The sequence below is a fragment of the Rissa tridactyla genome, chromosome 8 (genome assembly GCF_028500815.1).
Source record: "Rissa tridactyla isolate bRisTri1 chromosome 8, bRisTri1.patW.cur.20221130, whole genome shotgun sequence".
Classification (NCBI taxonomy): Eukaryota; Metazoa; Chordata; class Aves; order Charadriiformes; family Laridae; genus Rissa; species Rissa tridactyla.
In genome coordinates this window covers 12,138,780-12,157,360 of record NC_071473.1, presented here as the reverse complement: position 1 = coordinate 12,157,360, position 18,581 = coordinate 12,138,780, and the positions used below count along the sequence as shown (strand labels likewise).

The 18,581-nt window shown below is 41.2% G+C and overlaps 2 protein-coding genes across 4 annotated transcripts in view; one reads left to right on the top strand and one right to left on the bottom strand.

Moving 5' to 3' along the window:
• The first annotated feature begins 409 nt into the window (after window positions 1-409).
• On the top strand, window positions 410-8,789 carry SNN (stannin). The gene is made up of 3 exons (XM_054211600.1): window positions 410-516; window positions 1,278-1,549; window positions 8,443-8,789. The coding sequence occupies exon 3, from the start codon at window positions 8,526-8,528 to the stop codon at window positions 8,787-8,789; it is 264 nt and encodes an 87-aa protein (XP_054067575.1). The 5' UTR covers window positions 410-516; window positions 1,278-1,549; window positions 8,443-8,525.
• Window positions 8,790-11,256: 2,467 nt separating this feature from the next.
• TXNDC11 (thioredoxin domain containing 11) overlaps window positions 11,257-18,581 on the bottom strand; it is a 29,316-nt gene continuing 21,991 nt past the window's right edge. For all 3 annotated transcript variants that reach the window (XM_054211596.1, XM_054211598.1, XM_054211599.1), the window contains 4 exons: window positions 17,576-17,721; window positions 16,211-16,320; window positions 14,228-14,308; window positions 11,257-11,884 (listed from right to left, as the gene is read on the bottom strand). In XM_054211596.1, the coding sequence (XP_054067571.1) occupies window positions 11,257-11,884; window positions 14,228-14,308; window positions 16,211-16,320; window positions 17,576-17,721 (965 nt within the window). The remainder of the gene's footprint in view (window positions 11,885-14,227; window positions 14,309-16,210; window positions 16,321-17,575; window positions 17,722-18,581) is intronic.

The window sequence follows — 18,581 nt, the reverse complement described above, 5'->3', positions numbered from 1 at the left end:
AGGCGGTAGCTGAGCCGTTTTATCCCCGCAGAGGTTGGCGAGGGGAGCGCTGGGGCCAGACCAGAAACCTCCGTCCCCCTCCGTCCCTTCGCGGGGCTGGCTGCGGGGCTGCCCGGCGCGATCTGCTCCCTCACGCTCTCCCCTCGCCGCCGGCCAGGGCTGAGGCGGCCGAGGAGGGCGGCGGCGGGAGGGGGCGCGCCCCCCAGGGCAGCCCTTTACCTCAGCTTCGCCTTCTTCGAGCCCCCAGCCTGCTCCCCGAGACCCGCCAACGCCCCGCGGGCCGCCCACGGCCTCTGTCAGGGCACGGCCCGCCCGCCGCCGGCGCTCCGCCCGTCAGCTGTTGCTGGCCGGGCCCTGCGCGCCGGGCGCTGATTGGCCGCCGCGCGGTGCCGCCCGGCCCCCGATATAAGGCGGCGCGGGCGGGGAAGGGGCCGTCGCGCCCGCGGTGGCGTCGGTGGAAGCGTGCTCGCGCGAGGCGGGACGGTGTGCGGTGGGGCCGGGACCGACCGACCGAGGGTGAGCGGGCGCGGCGGGGTCGGCCCCGGCAGCAGGGCGGGGAGAGGCTGGTCTGGGCGCCGGGTGGGGGGCGGGCCCCGCATGCTGTGAGCTGGGGCGGCGAGGCGGGGGAGGGTCCCGCGGCGGAGGGGCCGCTTGCGCTCCCCCCGCCCCACTATACACACACACACACCCCGCAGGCCGGGGCCGCCCCCTCCCGGGAGACGCTCTTTGTGTCTGCCGTGGCTCGGCGGGAGGGGTCCGCGCCAGGGCGGCGGCGGGCTCCGCTCCGGCCCTGCCTCGCTGCCGGGCGGAGCTGGGGGAGCCCCGCAGGCCTCGGCGGGGCCCGGCGCGGGCGGCGGCTCTGCCCCGGGGCTCGGCCCCCTCCTCCCGGTGCCGTGGCGGCGGTAAACGCCGCGCTGCAGGCAGCCAGTCACAAGGCGATGCCTCACGGCTTGGCGGTGGGGCGGGCCCTGCCGCCCCAGCCGGGCCCCTCTCGGCCGGGGAGGCTCGTCCCCCTCCCTCTGTGCGGGGCGCTGGGTGCGCGGTGCAGAGGAGCCCGGACCGGCCGCTGCGCTGGCAGCCCGCGGAGCTCACGGTGGGGCCAGTTGCTCAAAAGGAATCCCCATCCTTCTTCCGAGCAGCGCGCCGGTACCCTGCTGCCCCGTGCCCTTCCTCTTCCTGTCACGCACGCAGGTGCGGGCATCTGTCAGTAGGTGTTGCTTTTTGAATAGACCCAGAGAACTCGGAACAACTTGTAAGACTCTTGCCTTGGTTGGCAGGTGGGCGAAGCAGTATCGGATCGTCTTCCCTGCCCGCCTCTAGCGGGAGCTGCGGGTTAGCCGTCGTTGTGTAACTCTGGAGAGCCGAGAGCAAAAGGCACTTGGGATGTGGAGCACCTAGGGACCAGTGTGATCCCTCTCCACAGGAGAGGAGCGAGGAGGAAGACTTGCCAGACAAGATCCAAAACTAGTGTGACCTTCAGTTTTCCATTCCACTAAGCTGATTCTGGAACGCCGAGTAGAGGACTCCCAGCCCGAGCTGCTTGGTGCAGGTACGCGATAGACTTGCAGTACTTGTGGTCTGAAGATTTGAGCTGAGTATAAAAACCGCTTGAATATCAGGAATGCATGGGTGCAGTCTGGCTGCTGTTAGACCAAGCCATTAAAAAAAAACAAAAACAAACAAACCCACAACCAAACCACACATTTGGAGAGCTACCTTGACTGTGTTGCTTTTTTTTTTGAAAAAGGGTTTTTTTCTTTTGAAAAAGGGTTTTTTTATTAGCAAACTAATGTTGCTGTCTCAGCAATATTTCTAATATATCAAGAATTAAGCTCTGCCACAGGAAATACACAGCATGTTACTTCTGATAATGGAATGTCAGAAGAGACCCTGTTATCTTATCAGGACAGACCTCTCATTAGAGCTCCATGTGGATGTGACACTGACAAATATAAATCTAGAGTGTGACAGATGCTTTGCCTGTCATGCAGTTGCCTCTGAAGAAAACATAGTCTTAATACTAGAAACCTGCTTCTAGTTCTACATAAACTGTCTGACTTGCCTGATGGGCAGTTACAGTGTAGACGTATTCCACTTGCTGTGCTACTGAGAAGGTCTCCCTGCTCTTGGAATTGTGTCACTGTGTCTGAGAAACTACCTAGACAGCTGCTCTCCTCTCTTCATCTTACTGTCTCCTGTAAAATATTGAATTCTGTGTGGTTTAGCATGGTGTAAAGCTTTAAAAGCAATTCTTGATTAAGTGTAAGGTATTACTACACCTCATGCTGAAAGTAACTGCTGTTCCAGTCAAGGCTTTTAGGTATCAGTTTTCGTTCTAGTGTTTGTAACAGTAGCTTGAATGTTAAGTTGTTGGAAGACTGTCCATAACTCATTAGCCACAGAAAGGCCTTTTTTAGCTGCCTTCCCTGCTCTTTTATTCCTCATCACAAGTATAATAAGGGTTGGGAGGAGGAGATTCGCATTGAAGGCTTCTAAACAGCTCTCTGCTTCTAAAATAGCCTCTGGCCAAGCCCCACTTTGTGCAAAGCAGCTTGGCTTTATCAGAAAGAGGTGGCATTAACTGGAGTTAATTAGGAATAACAGTGATCCCACTGTTTTTTGGAAGTGGTAAAGCCTGAGCACTCCTGTATTGTAAAGGCCTAACTTTTTATGGCTGGAGAGTGTGGTGCTGTAGGCACTTGTGTGCCAGTGGTAGAGCTACAGATCTCATTTCCCCGGAGGGTTTTCCCCTCACTTTCCACTGGCAATAAGGATGCTCTTGTGATGAGTATGCAGCACTCCTCAAAAGTAATCTTGCTGGCACACACAGGAAAAAGCGTTTTTTACAATTAGTAGCATGTAGTGCAAGCTGCTGTTACTTTGTCTCTTAAAGGTCTTAACATGGAGGCTTTTAAACCAACCAATCATTACTAAATCTTTTTTTAAATTAATTTTTTCTTTTTAAGGTGAAGGTCACTCTGGTAGTCTTATTCTCATTTCCTTTGCTCTACCCCATGCAACTTTAGGTGAAATACTGTAATGGAAAGTATACACACACCCCCCCCCCTTCAAAAATACAAAACCTAAAGATGTAATACTTGCATCTTAAACATAACTGCTTAAGGACTCTGGTATATTTGTGTGAGATATACTAGATTTGTTTTTGAAGCCTCTTGCTGTAGCTTTGGCTTCTGTGGTAGCAGTATTTCTTTTCAGAAACATGCCTGCAGGCATTAACGATAGTGAACTTAGCAGCAGAATGCCTATAATCATGAAAAACTTGGTTTAGAAACTAATGCCAGCCTTGCACTGAATTTGTCCCCTAGCAGCCTTCTGCAATTTAAACTGCCTTTCTGTTTGCCCTTTACTTACAGCTTCTGAATTGGATAATAGAACTTCACAAATGAAGTTCTGAGTAGAAGCTGGTATTAGGCAAAAAAGAAAAGAAGCAGTTATTTATGGAAAAATGGCTTATAGCTGATGTTTTCACTGCTTGATTGCTGTAAGAACAGAGACAGGCTATTTGCAGTTCCCACCAGTGAATCTGACTAATCTTGCTAATGAGTAAATATGCTTAGATGCTTGCTTTGATAGTAAATGTGGTGGGAGGAGATATAGCATGAGAAGTACCACCAAGTATATATGGATGATGTTATCAATCCCTTTGAAGATCAGGAATTTACAGCTTTTAGTATCTTACAGTAAAAGTGATAAATGAACTCAGTGCTGCTCCTGTTGTACTTGTGGACTTCTTTAGATCAGGTATGCTTTAAGGGAAGAGCGAGTCTGAAAGCTAGTTGTAATCTACTTTGTATCACTCTAAGGGTATCTACAGAATGCTCTCATCAAGAAGTGGATTTTGAAGGCAGCTTAATCTTGATTTCAATCAGTTGCTGGTGGAAAGCGTAGTGAGGTTGGAGTTCTGCATCTAGAAAACAACACAGAAACCAAAGGCCTCTCTGGTAGTTCTTGCTAGTATAGTTACAACATGCAAATGTACAGTGCTAAAGATAGAATTAAGGCTGCAGGAGAGCTTTAGCTCTAGCTATATGGTGACCTAAAGCCAGGAAAATAGCAGCATGAGCTAGCAACAACACTGTAGCTTTCACTGCCAGAATACTGCAGGTGTTTGGAACAAAACTATCTAAAGCTAATAAAATAACAGTGCCACCAATCCAGTTACTATCATGCACTATTAACTAGCTGTTTGTACCATTCTAAATGTGTACAGGTGCTTAATACCTGACTTTATATAGGGCGCTGGCTCCAGATGCCTTGAGTGGGAAGGAGAAGAGGATACGCCTGCAGAAAGAATGGCTTCTACACTTTACCTTTATCTCCCTGAGAAGTGGAGTTGAAGTGCTTTGAGAAAGTGACCTTGAATTTTATTTAGTTGTCCTTCTCCTAGAATGTGAATGTCCATGGAATAATCTTTCCAAAGATACATAGGCTTGTTTTCTTCTACAACTCTTAGCATTAACTATGCTAAGGTGCAAAGATGTGATGAGCTCTCCAAATAGAAGCTAGAAAGGGCTTCGTGATGCAACCTGATTATCTTGGCAGTGTTATTGTGAGATCACACTCATTTCTGTTGCTAGAGAAAGGGAATTTGCTGGGCAGTACATCCAGAGGAAGTTGTGCTCTTTTCTGTCCCAGAGTTCAAACTGATGCAGGTCCTTTGAATTTTTAATCAAATCAAAAAGCATTCAGAATTTTAAATCCTATTGATTTGGTCAAGAAAGGTCTTTAAGAGGAATCTGTAAGTGGTTGTGTTGCACTCAAATTTGGACTGAGAATTGTTTAATAAGGGTAAATCAGCCATCTGCATCCTGGAGGTCCTTAGTTCTGAATCTTTTAACACTTTCTACCTGCCCATAACAAAGCTGAGACACAGAAGAGCCTAACCCAGCTAGAAGTAACTTTCTAGTGTAAGCGGAGTGAGCATTCGTGTCTAACATCCTGCCTCAGGGACAGGTCCTGCAACTTTCTGTTTACATCTACTCCTGTTAACATCTGGTTGTCTTCAAGAGCTCTGAGTTAGTTGGTGATAATAAATACAAATGACCTCCTAGACTGGAAGGGTAAGTTTAATAATATTCACTGTGTGTAAAGTTACAAGCAAGACTTCCACAAAAAAAAATGACCTCCCAGTTGTTAAATCTGTCCTTTTATAAAGGATTCATGTGAATTTATTATAGAAGGAGCTGTCATGACCAAGCTGAGTTAACTTGCTAGAGCAGAGGATAAAGAAAGAAAGTGGCCATACCCAAAGTAATCGGCGTGTTCTTCCTGGTCAGCTCTGTACCTTGAAACTCTCTACTTAGCTTCCTGACTGTCATCTGCTGTAAAATGTCATATATTCTAGAAGCGCCAGCTGAGTGGGAGTTGCCAGCGACTGAGGTCACCCGCTCATGGAGTGCATGTGGGCCTGCAAGGTTTTTCCCAGTGCCTGCTGAGAAATAAGACTGATGGAGACTTGTGTCTTTGTATAGTTTAATATCAGGATTTTTCTAAAAGGTGGAAGTAGGGGTTAAATTGCCTCAACTTCAAGCAAGCAACAGCAGTGTTATTAAGCAGTAATTGTGGTGTTAAACAGGAATGTCCAAGAACAGTAAATAAGAATTAAGAAGGTACTATGCAGCTTTTCACACAAGGACTGCAATAAATGCCTACCTCTCATAACTCTTCTGAACTGCTCCTGTGCATGCTTTATTCCTTTATTCAGAAAAAGCAATTTCGCAAACAGTGGACTTCCTGGTCTAGCTGTACTCCTCAGGATCCCCGAAGAAATGGGAATGGCAATAGCCCAGTGTGTAATCTGATAAGAGAAAGCTTTGTCTCAAGACAGAGGTCTGCAGCCTTAAAGAGCCCCATTTCTCCCTCAGATAGGAACTTGCAGACCTGCCTGTGTTTTCCAGGTCAAACTGAGACCATTGCAATTTGTGGCTGTTAAAAATGGGGAGGGGGAAATGTATTTTCATTCAGTCCAGATGGATGTAGGTCCTTTGTTACACAGACCTAACATCTAGCTCTTGCTTTCAGACTTGTTTCTCAAGACTACTTGCAAACATCTGTGTCTTGCTAGCTATTATGCTGAGTTCTAAAAACAGCCTGCCAAAACATCCTGGTGATACAGAGGATGGTGATGTGTGAAGTCTCATACATTGTATAGCTGTTACCTCTACTCGCTTGAAGTCTGGCAGAGGGGTAGCACTTGCAATGCTAGTTTCAAGTATTAAAAGCTATTTTCTAGGTGACAGTAGCTGTTCAGTTCTCGTGTAACGTTATGCGCTGTGTCAAACTGCTGTAGAGAAACAGTGCTAGTAGGTTGGCATTGCTGCTAGTAATTGTGCAAGCTGCAAAAGAGGGCTTAATGTGGGCAATACACTGTCTGCATGAGCAACAAGGTAAACCATCCTTTATGCTGATGCTGTACTGTTGTGGCTAGATCAAACAGTGCTGCAGTTCAGACATGCCCTGCGGAAAATGAACTACATGAAAGTCACTCTTAATCACCGTCAGCTGATCGCCCTGTGTTGAGTAAGCATTGCAGAACCAAGATGATTACGACAAAAATCATACACATCTCTGGCTGCAGTGGGCACATAGCTCTGTTGAGGACATGGAGTGTACTTCATTTTATTATTTTCTTGCTTGGGCAAAATTGGGTCTGCGTGACCTGGCTGTTTGTATCAGGTACACTACAAGCTATTGGTTGTCATTTACAGGGCGGGAATGTAGCCAGAGTGTGTGTGAGTTATGTGACACGGGATCCTAATGATGCTCATGCTGAACTTCTCATTAGTGGATGTGTCCTTGCTGAAATGGCTATGTGGCAGTGGGCATGGTTCTGCCATTCCGTGATCTGTTAGGGAATAAACTTAGTCTCTAGCTTGAGTTCTGTTAGTAAAGATGCTGCACTGTAATTGCTTTGACTCATTCATGTTGGAGTGTTGGTGAGAATTCAAGTGCAGTGCATAACACTCAAAATAACCTAACGGTTCTGGCTCTAAGTTGGTTAAGACTGACTTCTGAGGGGTCTATATGAAGATGGCTGCTCTTGCAGCTGAGACAGCAACAAAGATGGTACCTTTCCTGGAAAGGTATAAGGCCCTCTATAGACTGGCACTTATGGCAGCCAGAAGATACTCCTGTTGTTGTCCTATTGCCAGCCAGTGCCTACATGTCAGATGAAATGCAGACATTGTTGTTCTGCACTTGCAGCTGATCTTAGAACCATGAGAGACTGTATCTGTTGTACCTGAAACTGTAGTATCGAGTCCTGACTCATACCTACAGCAGTAGAGAGGTAAGATATGTTCCTGGGAAGGACTGGCTCTGGTCTCTACTAAAGTCCTCCTTGTGTTTGTCTTGTTAGAGTAGTAAGAAAGAATTGTCTTATATCCCAGCTGAAGTGGAGAAATGTAATGCTACCAACTTTGTAAACAATAACTTTGAAATTTAAGGCAAGGCTCACATGATCCCTTAAACAGTGTTGTGAATTCTTAAGTGGAAATAGCAAAGACGTTCCCTATACACTTTTGTCCTGCTCTAACTCTGCAGCAGACTGAGGAAGTCTTGGAGCTTTTCCTTCCTCCCTCCCATTTTAATGCCTGCTGTCTCTGTTCCAATTTCAGCTGCAGTCCTAACACATTACCTTGCTCTTGTGGCTTTCAAGCCACTAAGAGGAGCAAAAAATTAAAATAATGATCTTCCCCTTCTGTTTTGTTAGCCTTCAATAAGTCCAGCTCTACCCGCCTCTTATGAAAAATGCATATAAAGCAACATCTGCTGTTTTTGATCAGCTCAATGAACAACCAATTAGTCAACCCTTATAAACAGACCAGTGTATGGACAGGCCTATAGTAATGCATTAGCATTGCACTTACCTTTGCAATTAGCTTATCAATCCTGGAAGTGTTAGTAAGTAAGAAGGATGTTTGTAAAATAAATTTTAAAAAGGGCCAGACTTCTGACTCAAATGTACTGTTTAGGAAAACTAAAGGTAGCTGAATTGCCACCTTGTCATGGATTTGGGAGCTCACTCATGATTAAGCATTTGTGTTAAACAGTTTTAAACCTCTAAACCTGTATAACTTCCATACAGTCTATTACATGTCTGTCTTGCCTCATCTTGTGTCTCCTAGGAAAAATTGTTACCTCATAGCAGGCCGACCATGGTGCTGTCTTGGCAAGCATGTCCAGAGTTAAAATAAGTTTAGCTTTCATTTGCTGTAGTTCGATGTAGAAACTTGCACCTTCAAAGGCAGTTTGTTGAAGGAATAGCTTAAAGTGACTAAGAACTGTAGGAGTGTGAGAAGCCCAAAGCACTGAATGCAAAAGGGTCATGTGCTGTTGTGAAGGATCCCAGCCATGAATATAACGTTGCTGAATATGGTAAAACTGCCCAACTTCATGAAGTGTCTGTTTTTTCCACTGCAGGAGTTTGAAGATGCAGCAAGCCTGATTGATAGTGAGGACAGAAGAATCTCGTTAAAGCAGTCTGACAGTCTGAAATACCAACCATGTCTATTATGGATCATAGCCCCACCACTGGAGTGGTGACTGTTATTGTTATTTTGATTGCTATTGCAGCTCTTGGTGCCTTGATACTGGGCTGCTGGTGTTACCTGCGTCTGCAGAGGATCAGCCAGTCTGAAGATGAGGAAAGCATCGTGGGTGAAGGAGAAACTAAAGAGCCCTTTCTTCTGGTGCAGTACTCTGCTAAAGGACCCTGTGTAGAAAGGAAAGCTAAGCTAACTCCAAATGGCACAGAAGTACATAGCTAACTTGGAGCAACACATGTATATGGACTGTGCTTATGATGTGTATAACCAGCAGAAGAATCTCTATACTGTGAAGAAGCTGGTCACATGCACACTACTCATCAGAAAATACCTTGATGAGGATTAAATAAGCTTTGTTCGCAACTGCATGCACTGAGAAGTTGTACTTCGCATCAACTGTGTATCCTAATTCCTCTATGATAGGAGCTAACTCGCCTGGTGTAATGTCCATTGCCGGCAATGGACACAGGGATATATTGGTGTGAAGAGACTACTAGTGTTTTCTGTTACTTGAATGTTTAGCTGAGCCTATTTTAATGGAGCTACTACTGTAATGTGAACTACTTTAAACTGTGAACTGTAAATAGGCTGCCAGAAGCTTTTTGCTTTGTGTTCCACAGCATATGGGAATAATGTGATGCAACTGTACGTAACTCAAGGGGACTCCTGAACCACAACTGTTGATGCGATTCCAGACCTTCAAAACCAAATCTGCAGTTAAAGCTTGCTTCTGCTACTAACTTGAGTGCACAGCCAGAAAGTCAGAACTCCTACTTGTAACAGTTTATTGGACTGATGCAGAATACTTTCTTTGAAAAGAAGGTATAAGCCTTCAGTAACATGTTGAGGGAGGAAACACGGGAGCTCTACGAAAGGAAGCAATTTCCTTTAGTTGCAGCTAGGTAGGTTAAGCTTTTGACTGCTAGAACAGAGTTCTCTAACTATGTAGCTACTGCAAGGAAACTGCCACTGTGATGGATTCCAACCTGGGAACTAATGATGGATACTGAACCCTCAGGGATGGTCCAGAAGGTTTCCAGGAGTTTGAAATGGCAGTAGAGCAGGCTTTTCTCTTCTGTAGGTCCGCATGCTGAAACTGCGGAAGTGGTTACTTACTAAAACTGGCATAAGTGCAACTAGTATGAACTATTCCTAGAACCCCTGTTTGTGTACTTAGCAGTTAGGGTATATGTTAACAGCCTGTTGTAAAAAGGCATTTTAGTCTACAGACAAACAGTCAAGTATAGAATTCAGTCAAAGTATCTTGTAGATAAGTCTTGTGATTGAACTGTACTACTACAAGATAAGTTTCAGTCTTTTGTACAAAAACAAGTGTTGATATGGGGAAGGGAGATTGCTGGTCAGTTTTTAGTCAGCAATGGTGACATCCCTTCCCTTCCTGCTCTGTGCTATAGTTCAGCTATAGGAACTGTAAAAAGATGTGTTAAATGGGGAGTTATGGACGTCTAAGGTTTGGAGGGAAGGGGGGGGGGCAGAAAGGGGGGGAAAAGGAACAACACTGAGCCACTGAGGGCAGCTTACATATACTAAAACTCTTAGGGTAGGCATATGAGCTTTGAGGCCACCCAGTTGTTTTCTATGACTTCATACATGGCTTCCTTTACCTACTGAAATTTTTAAACACTTAATTGCCTAGGAGAAAAAAGCTACTGTAAATCTGTCCTTTGAAGTCCAAGTTCTTGAGCTCTATAGGAAGCATTAGACTTGCTTCTTGTACCTGTATGTATGGAGCAACTAAGTAACACAGGTCTAGGATGCTTGCTTGAGAATTGTAACTATATGCAGGACAACAGTGTCCCTTTCTTCTACAGTAACATCTTGACTTGCATTTTTAGTGCTACAGTTTCCTTCCCCCCCCCCCCCTTGAAGCCCATAATTTGAAGCAAAATTAATGCTGTCAGTAGTGAAAAGCTCCTGCTATTGTCTCTTGAATACAATATTGGGGTACAGCTGACAGAAGGCTGTTCTTACCCTGGCACATGCTTTTTTAAGATAGTAGTCTCATAAGACTTGCATGTATAGCCAGACCCATACACTTAAACTCCTGTATTCTAGACCTCTTACAAATCAAGGAGAAAAGGATTAGTTCAGTAAGACTTTTAGTTTTCAGCAGAGAAAGTTCACACATGGCTCTTGCAGGTTTCAAGACAGATAACTGGTATACAAAAGTAATACAAAGCACTGAAGTTCTAGAACAGAATAGTTGTAGCATGATGACTTTGTCCATTCAAGTTTACTGATTACCCAAATGAAATATTTCTATTTTAATTCAGCAAAGAGAATGCAGTGTAAAGGGCAAACTTCAGAAATTATGGAAAAGTATAAATCAAAGGTCTAGTTTCTCTTCTAGGAGCTGTAAGAAAAAGCCAGTGAAAAAGAAATGGTCCTTAGAGGTGCTTCACACTGCTGCCCCTAAAAATCAGCATCTTTAATTTAAGTGGATAGGTGTTTCCAAGTAAGTGCAACAGTAAAGTGCAGAAAGTGTTTTCCATTTTCCTCTTCTCTTTTGATATGGGTATCTCATAAGTTGTTCAAGTATACAAAAAATATTCCATTTGATTTTTTTTCTAGATCACGTGGGGGAAGAAGTCTTTATTTACAATGGATTTCAATAAAAATTTGCATAAATACCTACCCAATACTGCATCATTTGACTTTGTGTAAGCAATTATTCTGTCCTGTTTCCGCTACTGTGCTCTGTCTCTATGGTATCAATATTATCAATCCTTTTTTCATCTAATGTGGCAATAGCTGTTGAAACTGATATATCATTATCTTCAGAAAGTATTTGCTCTGACTGAAGGGATTCTTTTGTTTCATCTTTGCTTTGTAGCTTTCCTTCCCTTGATGCCACCAAGATTCTCAGTAAAGTATTCTCTTTAAGGAGGTTTTCTGATGCATCAGCTAATTCTTGAAGCTTTTCAGCCATTTCCAATAATTCTTGATTCTTTTGGTCATATGTGGCCTGTAACTGCTCACTGTGGAGCTGCAGAGTCTTGTGCTGCTTTTCCAGTGTGTGTTTTTGCTGCTGCAGTCTATGTTCTTCTCTCCTAGCTTCAGAAAGCTGTACTTCAAGCTGGTTGTGGGCCTGATGAAGGGCACTGATTTCTGATCTTAACTTCTGAATTTCTCTCTCTAAGTGGGAGATGTGTCCTTGCTGTAGAACTGCCTCTTTATGTAGGCATTCTTTGGTACAGGGCTCTGATGAAGAAAGACTTGAGTGATGTAAAATAAATTTAAGGAGATTAGGAAGGTTAACTGAAAAGTCTTCAGGGAACTTCACACTTTGTTCCTTCCTAGAAAGAAATAACAAGTTAATATTAAAAAATTCAGATGGATAAGCAATGATAATTTTTCTAAGCATCTGCTGTTCAGCTCCAACTTGGTATTTTGTTTTTTATTGAGAATGGTTAATATAGCAGCTAAGAGAAACCTGAACTCATGTACATAAGTTCAGTATTTTCTTCTGATGAACCCTTTTACCTGTATTCCAGTCTGGGTACTGTAAGCTATCTCTGCACTGGATTTGTATTTGTCCAAGAGCAAAGTTTTCTGTCAAATTTCAGGAAACAAATTTTACTTTTTTTTTCTTTTTTAAAAGTATCCCAATTATAGCTTATGAGCTTGAAGTATGTATGTTAGTATCACTGTTGGGCAGGTGTGATCACAGAGTAACATTTGTTAATAAGTTTAAGGAGAGTGTTTAATTGTTCCTAAGTCTATATACATACTGAGAAATTAAGTCCAGATGTATAAAGCTATCTGATGGGAAATTACTATTTTGAGCATATCTATGTTATCCTGAAAGAAGTAGCTTAATGTGTTCCAACATCAGAAGGGTATTGCAAGAAGCAGAAAAATACAGTTTGCTTTTATATGGTAAGCAGTCACTTTAGTCAGAAGCAAGGGCCTTCTGCTATCAAAAAACCAAATCCTTTTACTTGTTCCTCTTACTACTTTGACTTTATACCACTGGGATGATCAAGGAATCAAAGCAAACACTTTTTTTTTTTGTTTTCTGTTTTTTCTTTTTCCTGAAGCCTGTTATATGCCTGTGAACATTAAGCACAGCATATGAAGAGGTAGGCCCACTGCTTTCTGCAACTGCATAAACTGTTACCCTTCACCTGACAAGAGTCGAAGCTGCTTGAAGATGAACCAAGTACCAAATTTCTTCCTCAAGACTACTAACCACCAAAACACACCCACAACCTCCAGCTGTGTCACATGTTAAAATTATTGCCCTTTTTGGACCATGTGTGTACTTCTATCACAAAACATAGGAGGCTAAACTGTCCTCCAAGGACTAGCCAGGAACTAACTCTTAAACCTTCTCTTTCTGAACCAGTTGTCTTCAGCCTTTCACTGAGCATGTTCCAGTATAACATGAGTTTGCTGCCTCCTGACTTGCAGTAGAGCTACTTCCACTTCAGTATGTTTAACTGGGAAGTAGCTAATAGTTTATCACTTTGTATTGTCTTTAGCCTTCTCTCTTTCATTAGGGAGCCATCAAAACAAGAGAAGAAAAGCTTATTTACTTCCGTTTGGTTGCTAAATTCATAACCAAATTAATGGTATGTAGCATACATTCAGACATGGGTTAATTATACATATCAGAAAAGGACACAGGTTAAACCCAAACAAAAATTATTCCAAAGCAAGAAAGCCAGATTCAAATATAATGCCTAATAATTTACCACTGCTGCTCCTGTACACACACTATGGACAACTTGTATATCCCCACATATACGGCATTATGTTTCTGAATTGCTTACACTGCATCTGGAACAGGAGTTACTCAGTTACCAATTACAGTTGCCTCAAAAATGCTTTCTGTGAAAGCCAACTCATTAGCATATGGGATATTTACTAAGAACTATTTATTGTATTTCAGGTAGAAAACAGATACCATATTTTATCAATAATTCAAGAACTTCAGATGAAGCTCCTGTTCATCAAAATTAAGCTATTTCTGTAAGCGTAAGCAACATGATTTTTTTTTCCCTTGCAGACTTCTGGTGATCAAGAAAGTTATTCTCATAATTACCCTCAGCAGTTTCTCAGATGACAATCAGCTCACATCCAAGTTTAATGACTCATGACATGATTTAGGCAAAAAATAGTCTAGACTAAGACAAAATTAACTTATTATACAGTGGTAATATTTTACTATGTCATCATCCATTGTTATTGATCAAAAACACAGTATGTATCAGAAAAGGTAAAAGGCTATTAAAAAAAGCAAAATAAAATATAACAGCATGTGTTAGAAAGAAATCGGGATCAGAGTTAATTTGCAAAAACTGTCTCATAAGGCAAATGCATAAGGAGCTGCACAGAAAGCCTTAACGAGGCACCTTTATAGCCAAAATTAATATATGACTACTCTAGTAGTGCTACTGATACTACAAATACTACCAAAACCTAATTTTCTTGATTTACCTAGATGCAACAAAATATAAAACACACTGGAGAGGAAAAGCAGGAGAGAAAACAATGACTAGCGGTAAGGTACCTTTCGAAACCAACTGGAACATTACAAAGCCAATCTTACTAAAACTAGTAAGACATGTCACCAGATAATTATTATAACTTAGTAAAATGAAAGTTAGAAACCACGAGGAAAATAATTATATTACCTCTGATGAGGAAAAAATAAAATGGTTGGGAGACGGTCTGTCATAAATTCCCATGGAAGGTCATTTCGAGTGATATCAATTCTGTTAAGAAAAGACACACTGATGAAGAGAACAGGCACACGAACAATCTATATTTTCCTGTAAAATGCCATTTTAGGGAATGAGAAGAAGGAAATGCAAGTATCTGTGAAAGTAAGCCTAAATGTGCTATATCAAAAAGTGTTGCAACTACTCTCACACAGCAATTAAATTCCACGGTCACTCGTCACATCTTCAGTCACTTATGTACACATCTTCCTTACGTACACACCTTCCTTCTCTGAAACAAACAGGCCTGCCTAACAGTTTCAACACTAGACTGAAGTTTTTTTCTATTCATGAATTTTTTCCTCAAGTACAACTCCATGAATGTTTTCCCCTCAAGCAGTTTTGGGAGTAAATGAATTTGCTTCTTCCAAGGACAAGCACATTCTTAAGGCACAATTTTTTTCTAAAGCTCTACATAGAAAGGAACACAAGATTTTGTGCATGAAACACTGAGTCAATTGCTTGTTATGTTTTTCTCTGCATTTTTAGCTTTTCTTTGATTACAAAGAAAATTCTTATTAATTACAACTTTACTATAGAAAAAAAACCCATAGACAATTGCATCACTAATACTGCAATAAAAATAATGGAACAAATGAGAGAACTTCAAATCAGGAAAGAGAACTGGTGTAGATTTGACAGCACTACATCTGTGTGAATAAAGCCGCAATTATGAACAGGTGATAACTCCAGATTTTTAACTGAATTTTCTTCCTATACATCTCATGCTGTCTCCCGGCATCAGAATGAAACAAGGATGCAATCAGAGCAGATGTTGTAAGTATTGATGTATTATCAAATACATGAACAATAATGTTTAGGCTGCACTGAAACATTAAAAATCCTGGAAACACCAAACAAAAACGTGTGGTTTTTTATGCATATATAAAAAATATATGTATTACACACATGCATATATACATATGTATAAAAATATATGTCTATAAACTAGTTTTGGCTGGGATAGAGTTATTTTTCTTCATAGTAGCTTGTATGGTGCTATGTTTTAGATCTGTGATGAAAATAGTGTTGGTAACGTAGGAGCGCTTTGGTTAGTGCTGAACAGTGCTTCCGCAGCATCAAGGCTGCCTGTGTTTCTCACTCTGCCCCCGCAGTGTATACAATGAGGGGTGGGGACACAACCAGGCAGATCACCCAGACTAACCAAAGAGCTATTCCATACCATATTACATCTTGCTTAGCAATAAAAGAGAAAAGAGGGCTCTTTACGAGGGTCATGCATCTTTTACTTTGAAACCACCTGGGCATCAGTCTAGCCCTAGGAGGCGGTGAGTGATTGTCTTTGCATCACTTGTTTCATTTTCTTCTCTCTCTTTCCACTTATCCTTCACTTTAATTAAACAATTAATTTGTTTTGCTTTATCTTGACCTCCAAGTTTTCTTCATTTTATTCTTCCTTTCCTCTTCCCACATCCCAGTGCGGATGGAAGTGGAAAGTGAGGAAGTGGCTGTGTGGCACTTAGCTGCCCACCAGGGTTAGGCAAAATACATAATTTTTCTGGGTCATCTCAAACAATTTCTCAAGTACAGTACTACAGGATATAATTATTTGCTACAAACTATCAGAGAGGGGGGCAAAAATTATTTTCTGCTGCTGTTTTATTGATTTGTTTCCTGAAATTAGGAAGCTTCAAGGTTAACTGCACTGTTTAAAAATGCATTTTAATTAAACTGCATTAACTACTGCAGTAAGACTGAAACCCATCAAATTTATACAGAGGAAAACAAAGTAATGCATTCAAAGAGAAATGAAGCAGATGACATCCACATCTACTATTGCAAGACTGTAGGGAGAAAAAAAATAATTATTTTTTAGGCTGATGACCTCAATGAACTTAAGTTTTTCTAGAAAGGTGAAATTAGAATCTTTTTTACCTTGCCACAGTGAAATTATCTGGAGGCAAAAGCCGAGCAAGTTGAATAAAGATGTGATTAAGAGAAGCACAGAATCCACACCACTGTGCATAATAGAGCAGCAAGACATTCTGGAAAATTAAATGGAAGAGAGTTTGATTACCCACTGTAGTTAATCTGCAGTAAAGGAGGACTGTTTTTCACAACATCTAAAACTTGGAACCCTTAAAATGTGAAAGGAAACTATATCCTAATGTTAATAAACTTTATTATAAGCTATTGACTGATGCCCTCTGTCCACTGAATTAACACTCAAAAACTCTTTGGAAATTCTCTTTCCATAAAGAAAAAGCCAAAATGAAGAGGATTATTTAGTTTAGGATCATTCCCTTTAAGTGAAAATGCAAACTTTACTACACTTCCCAAGATTCTTTTGCAATCCTAAATTCCGATGTATCTAATAGTGACTACATACTTCACAAGGGGGTGAGGGGAGATGATGTCTAGACTTCTGCTTTTCGCCTTTAACTAGGCAAAGCAGGAGTTAGGTCTGCTGAAAACCAGTTACTGGAGATGTATACATTCAATGCAGACCTCAAAGACAATACGTATTAATCCTTAATATCACATCTTTAAGAAATCAAAGTAACTTAACCACTGTGCAGGATGATACATTATGTAAAGCAATTTCATGGCATGCAATTGGGAAGTTTTTACCTGTGACTTGTGGGGTTTTTTGCTATGTGCTTTCAAATGCCTCAGGTTTAAAACTTTTTTTTTTTCCTATTATGTTACTTTGCAATAATTTTTAGATTTATTTAAGCTTTTTAAAAAATGTAATATAGAGAAAAAAGCTGTACTGTATTTATTTCCTTTGAGGTATGAAGCACAGAAATCAGAATATTCTTTAACACTATGTATTTAGCATGTGCTTCTGCTACAGCGGAAGAAAGGAAAAGGAAAAAAATCACATCACAGATATTTGGTTGGGTTTGTTTTTTTTTTTTTTTAAATTAAAACCTGTATTTCAAACACACAGGAAAAGCAGCACACACACACCCCCCCAAAAAAACCCCCCAAAACCAACCAAACAACCCCCAAAAACCCAACAAACTTTGAACTGTAGCAGAAACCCGTCAGGGAATCAGCTGCACTGACGTTTTGATTATTTTAACACCAGAAGATCTTTTGCAGATTTATGTAACACCACACTATTTCTAATAGCCTTTTTTAAACAAAAAACAAACCAACTTTTGGATTGTTACAATATAACATAGTTTATGTTACAAAGAAGCAAAGCACATCAATGTAAAAAAAGAATGAGACCCTCTCCTCAAAAGTCTGAGCAATGATTTTGCAAGAAACATTTTCAGTAATGAGGTGTACCTTTTCACTCGAAAACACGGTATCATGGAAGGTGTGAGTAGTCACTTCAGTGATTACACGCTGTTGATGAAAATGGAGAGGAGGGCCATCAACAAGATGCCTTTTCAAGGGACTGTAGAGAATACTGAAATTTTTTATGAAGTTCTCTGAAATGAAATTGATACATAACAAAGTTATTTCAGTTTCACCAAATACGTGATTTGGGCAGTTTTTCTTTGGAATTCAGAAGAATTTACAGAGAAAATACAAATTCAAACCCGGTTTCATGTCATTAATTTATGAGTTTGTTTTCAACTCTTAAGTAACCACCACTGATGTGAAAACAAGATAAAATTTCACTGGTTTTTTTTTGTTTTGCTCATTACAGTCATCTTTTCACTTCCCACACTACTTTCTAATCTTGCTTCTAATCCTATTCAATGTACTATAATAGTAATTCTCTTCCCTCCTAATCTAACCACATACCTGGTAACTCATAAATAGTATCCTCTCACTATTTTTCACTTTCTACATAGCATTTAGATAGAGAAATATTATTCTATCCATTATAGAGTAAGATTATGCAATAATGAAGACAAAAGATATAATATCAAACACACTAAAAATAATTATTTGATCAAATAGCAACATCTTGTGCTGGCACTTCCAGTCCAAAAACTAGGCCCAAGTAAATCTGGCACTTTTGTACATACATAGAGATGAAATGCAACCAGCAGTATATTTAATTTGATCTGGTGTGAGAATTTAACAAAATGCTGAATAGTAAATATAAACAGATAATCAAGTTAATCTCTAAAATGCAAACAGCAGTACATTTAATTTTACATTTACTATTCAGCATTTCGTTAAATTCTCACACCAGATCAAAACAGTCTTTTCTTTCTAGATCTCCAGATTTGGAATATCTATGCATGATTAAGTAGTAACTGAAAGGAGGGGTCTAACTAAAAGACATACTCCTGAATTTTTAGAAACCATCTGTAAAAACTGAAATCTTTTAAAGGTA